Consider the following 8982-nt stretch of genomic DNA (forward strand, 5'->3'; position numbering starts at 1 on the left):
CTTCCTGGAATAACAGGGAATGGGGGCTGGGACTGCTCTGAGAGTCTCAGGAATAAACTGTGCTGGAGGGAAATGATGGGGCCTCAGTACCTGTGGGTCCACGTGCTCATACTTGGTCATCTTGAGCTTGTGACTCTAAAAACACCAGTGCGTGGTTTACTGTCCATGCCAGGAGACATCTAAAACTGTTTATGACAGCGTCAACAGGACAGCTGTGCTAATCTCTGACACCCAGCCATGTCAGACCAGGATGCAGTCCTGCACAAATCATCCATCCACCCATGTGATAACACCTTCCACAAGCCAGCTCCAGGTCTAGTGGGGTTCCCGCGAGCAGGGTAGGCCAGACAGGAAGGTCTTGTCTCCTGGAAGCTGACATGGTCTAAGACAAACAGAGAATATTCATCAAAATATCTGCAGAAATAACAGATATGTCAGGGAAATGAACAGAGGTCAGTGTGTGTGGCGGGGGGCGGGGTCGAGACGGTAGATGCAGAGGAGCTGACCAGGAAGATCCTGTCCGATGGACATCATGAGGTCAGCTGCTGTACATGAAATGAATGAGGAGGAGCTGAGAGTCAGGCAGGGGCCAGATGGAGGCCTGGTTTTGACATAAATGTTAACTATTGAGCCCTGGATGAGGACCACAGCAGGTGAGGTGGAGAAGGTGGTCAGGATCTGCCTGTGTCAGAGGCAGGAGGTGCTGAGGAAGGGGTGTGGGAAAGAGGAGGCCAGGCTGGGCTCGCAGGGATGGCATGGGGTGTGGGTGAGCTGCAGGCAACTGAGACCTCACCAGTGACCCCACCTCTGTAAATCAGCATCACTTGGTAACTTGTGAACCATCAAAGCTAAGAATATATAAACTGGAGGGGCCAGCAGGTGGCATGGTGGTTAAGGGCACTGGACTCCCACATGGCCGACTACGGTTCAAGTTCTGAACCTTGCAGCTTGCTTTCTCACTTGCCCTCTCTTTATTTCTCTCTCTCACTCTGTCCCTATCTGGTCAAATTAAAGTAAATAAATAAATAAAGTTTAATAAAATAATTCTTTTAAAAAAAAGATGTCTATACTTTCCACAGTGATCTGCAGAGTTATTGTAATCTCTACTGATATTCCAACAATGTTGCTTTATAAAAATAGAAAAATACATCCTGAAATGTATATGTAACTGCAAATTATTAGGCATCCTCTTTAGCCAAAACTACCCTATAAATGAAGAAAAAAATCGGAAATCACAATTCCTGATTTCAAACCATACTACAAAGCTACAATAATTGAAACAGAGTGGTACTGAGATACAGAAATACATACAGACAACAGAAGAGGGAGCCCAGGAATAAACTTTTGCAGTCAAATCATTTTCAAACATGGGTGCTCAAAGCATTCACTATTAAAAATAAAAAGTCTTTTTATAAATAGTATTGAGAAAACTGGATGTCAACATGCAAATGTGAGATTAATCAAGGACCAGATGTAAATATTGAACGGCAAACTTCTTAGTGGATACATTCGGGAAAAGCTTCACAACAGTGAATTTAGAAAACCTTTCTTTTATCCAACATCAAAGCACAGAAAAAAAGGGACGAAAGGAAGGAAGAGAGATAGAAGGGAAGGAAAGAAGGACACATCTTCAGGAGTGAGAAGCAGCTCCGTAGACACACACAGTGTGGCCTGACAACAGGGTCATCCCAGACTGCGACCCCCCAGAGTGTGAGTCTGCCCTTCCCTGACACGCCACACTACCCGATGTCTCTGAATATTTGTGCAGACTGAAATATTCTGAGGCCCTGCCCGTCATCGAGCAGCAGTGGTTGCTGTGTGTTCCCCAGCTGGGCCCCAGGCTGCACTCACACAGTGATCACGGTCGCCTCCTCCCTTGGCCCCTGAGGAAGGAGCTGCTCAGGTCTCTGCCCCAGAGCCCTCTGCATCCTCAGTTCTCAGCAACCTCCCAACAGTGAACGGCTGTCCTATTTCCCATGTCTCTTCCTGGTAACTCAGAAGTCTTCCCAGGAAGAGGCGGTTTGTTAACATCAGTGATCTCTGAGCAGGGGGGAGGGTGCTGGGCATGGCCCATCGGTGTCTGTGGATTGACAGCGACCAGGCTCTCAGGCTGAGCCAGTGCCAGGATTTTGCCCAAGAGACAGGTCTGTGCAGTGAGCAGCAGGGAGCACTGTAGGGCTGCCTGAGGCTGTACTTGGGGTGCCCAAAGCTGGGCCTTCCCCACATTGGCAAGGGCTGGGCCATGGGAGCTGAGCTCACTGATGCAGGCTCAGCAGCTGGGGCTCTCTGGGTGTGGTCCCAGCACTGCCTCCTCCCAGGTCCTGCACACACAGTGGTCACTGTCCCCAACAACACATTTGCATGAAAAGCCCCTCTTGTGGCAGACAGTGGGAAGAAAAGGAAGCCTGGGGCAGCCTAGTCAATGTGGAGACGAGAGACTGTGTCCACCATGGCCTGGACTCCTCTCCTCCTCATGTTCCTCTCTCACTGCACAGGTAGGGACAGGTTTTGGGGACCAAGGACATCTTGATTCTGCTTTCTGGAAAAGAGTCCTCAGAAATGTCACTCTGGCTCCTGCCCCATCATTCACATGTGTCTGTGTCTGCAGGTTCCCTGTCCCAGACTGTGCTGACTCAGCCGCCCTCCCTCTCTGCATCTCCTGGAGCATCTGCCAGAGTCACCTGCACCCTGAGCAGTGGCTTCGGTGTTGGTGACTTCGGGATACGTTGGTACCAGCAGAAGCCAGAGAGCCGTCTCAGGTATCTTCTTACATTCCGCTCCGATTCAAAGAAGCACCATGGCTCTGGGGTCCCCAGCCGCTTCTCTGGATCCAGTGACGCATTAGCTAATGCAGGAGTCCTGCACATCTCTGGGCTGCAGCCTGAGGATGAGGCCGACTATTACTGTCAAACCTATCACGGTGATTCTAGTAGTTACACAGTGCTCCAGACACAAGGGGAAGTGAGACAAAATCCCCTTTCTAACTTCTTCCTTTCTGGTGCAGTTACTGCTGCTGTGGTTTTGACCGAAAGGCCCAGGGGTGACTTCCCTGTGAGCACCTGAAGTTCTGAGGGGAGTGGATTCATCGCTCAAATTTTCTCAGTCCATCCAAGTCTTTGCAGACAGAAACCCCCATCTAAACCTCAACCCTCACCAAGGAAACATCACAGAAAGTTGAGAAAGGTTTATTCCAGCCTGCCCAGTTTGGGGTCTTCAGAGGGATTTATGAACACTTCCTCTGAGAGCTCTTCAGTCGGTGCTATGAACATCACCGAGTGCAGAAATGAATTGTGTTCTAGATCCTGGTGATGAACCAGCAAGTACGACAGAGACCACGGCAGCATCCGTAACAGGATCAACATGACGGTCTGAGGATGAACCTGAGAGAAGTGGAGACTTGTTCCCTGAACACTGCCAAGTTGTGCCAGACAAGTTAAAGAAACGATCGTAAATGAATGTATAGTTTTAGCTCCTGGTTCCAAACCTGTGACGTGTGGAGATGGTCTGATAGACTCACTCCAGGCCATTGGATAAAACCTGCTTGAATGAATGGGGAGGCGGAATCTCTGCAAAGCATTGGCAACAGCACATAAAGTCATCAATGCCACACTAGCCCTGGGGACTCTGCTGGGATTCCCCGTGACCTGTGTCTGAGGGAGGGAGGGAGGGAGGAAGTCGGGGTGAGGTCCAGAAACAGCTGTCTATTCCGGTGCTGAAGGCGAGCTCAAGGAGGAGAGCTGTGGGCAGGGAGGAGGCGCAGATCAGGTGTAGGATCTGTGGTTCTGGGCTGAGGGACAATGGTGGGGGACAGCCTGGGTCTGGGTGCTGGTGATGTGGGGACAGTGCTGTCACCTGCATGTGCACCTGGGCAGATGTGTCTCTGATCATCCCTCACCCAATGAAGGACCTGTAACCTGTGACAGGAGCATTAGGTGCCAGAAGGACTTTGACAGATGAGGGTGTCCTGGGGTTCCAGGGTCCCTGACTCCACTTCTCAGTCTTCAGAATGGAGCTGACATTTTACCTGGAATTTCTGTCCCATCCACAACAGATGGAGCAGAACGGGATGAAAATGTCCTCAGTGACAGGGGCAAGAGGCCCTGGGAACAGAGTCCATGAAAGGCCAGGTCAGGACAGGGACAGAGGACCACAGGGGCTGATTCAAGGATGCCCACAAGTATTTGGGGCACCGATATTTCCATCCTAATGTCTCCTGAGCACCTGCTGAGGGCCGAGTTCAGGATACAGACTGGGTAGAGACAGAAGAGAGAGGATGGGTCATTGTCACAGGAGAGAGAGAGTCAGTATGTCAACAGATGTAAAACACGCCATAGCATGTGACAAGAGGTGACATTAGCAAGATAAACATCAAATTTATGGGGCTGGCAGGTGGTGTGGTGGTTAAAGGCGCTGGACACTCCCACAAGGCCAACCATGGTTTGAGTCCTGGACCTGGTGGCTTGCTTTCTCACTTTCTTTCTCTCTCTCTCTCTCTCTGTGTTTCTCTCTGATCAAATGAAAACAAATGAATAAATAAATGAGATTTAAAAAAAAAAAGAAAAACATCAAATTTATCATGCCATGAGCTTCACAACTGCACACCTTCAAATTCCTTGAAATGTTTTCAATCAAGACATTTCAATTATGGAGCCACTGGGAAGATTAAAACAAAACTCAATTTAGTGAAAGTCATCTCCTCCCAAGAGACAGAGGAAGAGCTGGTGTGGGGACCATAGAAGGGACAGGAAATTAGGATTTCCAGGGGCATAGCAGAAAGTGAGGCTGCAGACCCACAGCACTGGTGGGACAGGGACAGTGGGGTAAGGACGGTCTCTGAGGGCTTAGACATAGGGTGTCTGTGGGAAGCAGGGACCTCAGCCATAGGTCATTTACTCTAAGTCATGGGAGTCTAGAGCATTGGGGTCACTCGCACACTCAGAGCCGGTTCCACACAGGGCGTGCAGAGAACCATGATGGTCACATGTGCTGGCCCGGATGTCCACGTCAGCTCCTCCTAAGCCGAAATGGTGAGTAAGAAAATATAGGGGAGAGAGACGATGTTCCCAGTGCAGACAAACGTGTGACAGCTAAGACACGATCCTGACCAAAAATGTGAAACACACAGTTGCAGAAAGTGACAAGAGTGAGAGGTAAAACTTCCTACACAAAGTAAAAGAGTAGGTCTTTATCACAGCAAATGCTAAACCTAACAAAAATATCAGTTTTCACTAAATACTGATCATATTGGCCCTTTACCAAAATGATTTTTTTTCTTTTTTCTTTTTTTTTTGAGAGGATTTTGTTATACAGTGCGTGCGCTCACCAGACAGACAGAGAGAAACAGAGACAGAAAGCACCCCCAAGCGGGGATGGCCACACCACAATCCCTTCTCCTCCATTCTCCTCTTGGGATCTTGGGTACGCATGCACACGCGCCTGGCATGAGTTTAAGCCACTGGGTCTGGGACTTGAACCACAGTCGACTATGTTGGAGTCCAGTGAGATAGCCATTATGCAACTGCTGGTCCACCAAAATGATTTTTAAAGATCATGAGAGCTGAGATCTAGTGATTTCAGAGATAAGGCCATGAAGATGTTCTGCTGAGAATTTACTCTGGGAGAGACCCTGTATCCTTCTCTGTCTCTCCCTGTGTCTCTGTCTCTGTCCCAGCTTAATGGTAGGGACAAGTCCAGAGTTATCTTCCAGAATTTAAATGGAAAGATCGGACCACGACAGAAGATAACATGAGTTCCAACCTGAGTTTGAACTGGTGAAGTAGAAATCAGGACTTTTGACTAAAACATCATTGACTTTCTATACCTCATTTTCCAGGGTGAAGGAGCTTTGTCTTCTCTCGAGCTGTGGACAGGTCCCTGTACCTGCTATTGGAACAGAATCCTAATCCTGTTTCCTGGACTCTCTTCACATGTTTTTATTTTGATTTATTAAAGCTAAAACTGCCTTTCTTGAAATTAAAAAATGTATTTAAAAAATGCCTACTTAGTAACCACTGGAAGCTATATAGCCGCAGGTATGTGCTATGTTATATTCATTCTACACACAGAGTGTCACGCCTAAAGTCAACTTTGTTCACAGATATGTATACATGTCAGCTGAACTTACTATTCAAAGTATTTCGATTAAGATATTTTGTGAATCAATACACTGTGGGAAAGAAACAGAGCTCTTTGTCTATGAGATATTGAACGCTGACTCCAAACTCAAAATATGATCGGTAGAAATCTCATGTTCGACTCTCCCATCCTAAAGTCCTCCAAATCACTAGCGAGAGCATTTGGGAGAAAGGGAAGACGGTTCTAGAACCTGCGTGTGCACAGGAGAAATGATTCTGTGCTGGAGTAGTGGGTAGAGGAGGCAGATGAATGAGTGTGAGGACGCCCGGAGCAGTGGCTTCATTCCTACCCCACACTGTGCGCTGAGCTCACAGCGGCGACCTTGGGCCATTGTGAGGACAAGGTGAGAAGAAACTGGAGATGAAAACACAAATCAACTAATACAATATTATGTCTTTGGGAATGTCAAGATTTATTTTTTGTTTCTTTTTTTGCTCTAGGATGTGTGGACTCGCCAGACAGAAAGAGAGAGGGACAGAGAGATAGAAAGCGAGAAATCACCCCCCAGGGGGGATGGCCACACCACAATGCCTTCCCTCCATTCTCCTCTCGAGAACTTGGGCGGGCATGCAAACTCGCCAGGAGTGAGTTTAAGCCACCGGGAATGGGACGTGAACCGCGGTCTACTACGTGGGAGTCCAGCGACATAGCCATTACGCTAACTGCTGGTCCCCATGACATATTTCATATTTTTAAAATTATTATTACAGGGTGGTTTTTTTTTTTGTTTTTTTTTTTTGTTTTTTTTTGCCTTAGGAAACGTAAACTCGCGGGGAGAAAGAGAGACAGACAGTGAGGAGAAAAGTGAGAAATCACCCCCCTCCGAGGGGGATGTCACTGCACCGTCCTTTCTCCTCCATTCACCTCAGGATCGGGGGCACACACGCACACACACATGCACCCAGCGTTATTTGCAAGCCACTGGGTCTGGAACTTCAAGGATGGCTCGTGGTGTGGGAGTCTCACGACGTAACCGCTACGACATCTGCTGGGCCCTCATGACATATTTCTCTATGCAAAATGCGTCCTGACTTTCCTGACCCCCCAGCAGTGGGGGAGCTCCATTTCTTTCGAGCACAAATGCTAGAATACTGAAGTCCATGTATGTATGTACTTAAGACCCACCAACAGGGAGAAAGATGTCTGTGGCCATTCAGTGGGGACTCTGACACCTGACACTCTCCTCTAGGTGTACGTGGGCAGCTCCCACAGAGGGGACTTCTGAGAGAGAGACACTGCAGGAACCACACAAAATGTACCCGAGTCTGACTCTCAGGGAACTAAACAATGCTGTGTGAACAGACAGTGCCTGGTGAGCTGCAGAGCCCAGCTGGGCGCTCAGGACTCTGGACCATGGGGAGCTGCGTGCATGTGACCAGCAGGGGGCACTGTGGGACTGCCCAGAAATTCTTACACAGCTGCTCAGTCTGGAGCATTCCATTCTCAAAGGAACTGGGCCTGGGCTAGACCTTGTGCTCCATGATGGGGACCCAGCAGTGATGCTCTGACTGGCACAGTCCCCTGAGCAAGGCCCTCTGTGCTGTCCCAGCAGGTGCTTCCTCCCAGGGCTCCCCAAGGGGTGGAGCCAACCTCCCTCCCCCTCTGCCTCCTATGTGAGCTGAGTCCCAGCCCAGGGCTCAGGGAGGGGCTGGGCAGTCACTGGATGGACCCATATTTGCATGAAGAGCCTCTCCTGTGGCAGAGGGTGGAAAGAAAAGGAAGCCTGGGGCAGCTCAGCCATGTGGGGACCAGAGGCTTTGTCCATCATGGCCTGGACTCCTCTCCTCCTGGTGTTCCTCTCTCACTTCACAGGTAGGGAAGGGCCTTGGGGACACAAGGCAGCTCCCAGCCTGACTCACTCTCTTTTGGCTGAGACCATTGAGAATCATCCCCCTCATACCTACCCCACCATTCATGAGTGTCTGCGTCTGCAGGTTCCCTCTCCCAGCCTGTGCTGACTCAGCCGCCCTCCCTCTCTGCCTCTCCTGGAGCATCTGTCAGACTCACCTGCGCCCTGAGCAGTGACATCAGTGTTGATGGCTACTGGATAAACTGGTATCAGAAGAAGGCAACCTCTCCCCGCTATCTCCTGAGCTACTACTCAGACTCTGTTAAGCACCAGGGCACCGGGGTCCCCAGCCGCTTCTCTGGATCCAAGGACACCTCGGCCAATGCAGGAGTTCTGCACATCTCGGGGCTGCAGCCTGAGGACGAGGCCGACTATTACTGCAGTATCGGGCACAGCGATAATTTCCACAGTGACACAGACAGATGGGGAAGTGGGACTAAAAGTTTAGGCCCTATACATGGCCCATGACATTTTGTTAACTGTACAATACGTTTTCTCCTGTCACTATAAAAAGTTCCCATATCGGGACCAGCAGTTAGTGTAATGGCTATGTCACTGGACTCCCACGTAGTCGACTGTGGTTCGCGTCCCAGACCCGGTAGCTTAAACTCACGCCAGGTGCGTGTGCATGCATGCCCAAGATCCCAGGCGGAGAATGGAGGAGAAGGGTTTGCGGCCATCCCCCTGGAGGGTGATTTCTCGCTTTCTGTCTCTCTGTCTCTCTCAGTCTGTCTGGTGAGTGCACGTGCCCTATAGTGAAAACCTCTCAAAAAGAAAAAAAAACAGTTCCCATATCAAATTGTCTCCCAGTGTTTCATAAAATGATGATAAGTATTTCAAAACAATTCTCAAATGAGGGCAGTTAGCCGAGAGCCACACTGCAAATGAACATGGCTCTGTCCTGTTCACAGTCCTGGAGTTCAAGTCTGGCCCGTGGAATTCTGGGAAATATCCAGCTTCTGACGACAGAGTTCAGTGAGGTGGTGTGAGAGGGAAAG

The 8982-nt window shown here is 49.5% G+C and overlaps 1 protein-coding gene across 1 annotated transcript in view; it reads left to right on the plus strand.

Moving 5' to 3' along the window:
• Nucleotides 1-2424: 2424 nt before the first annotated feature.
• Nucleotides 2425-8982, plus strand: part of LOC106734813 (immunoglobulin lambda variable 5-37) — a 7333-nt gene continuing 775 nt past the window's right edge. The window contains exons 1-2 of the mRNA XM_027771519.1: nt 2425-2495; nt 8070-8426. Of these exons, the coding sequence (XP_027627320.1) occupies nt 2450-2495; nt 8070-8426 (403 nt within the window). The 5' untranslated portion in view covers nt 2425-2449. The remainder of the gene's footprint in view (nt 2496-8069; nt 8427-8982) is intronic.

Source organism: Tupaia chinensis, unplaced genomic scaffold (assembly GCF_000334495.1).
Source record: "Tupaia chinensis unplaced genomic scaffold, TupChi_1.0 Scaffold000035_1, whole genome shotgun sequence".
Lineage (NCBI taxonomy): Eukaryota > Metazoa > Chordata > Mammalia > Scandentia > Tupaiidae > Tupaia > Tupaia belangeri.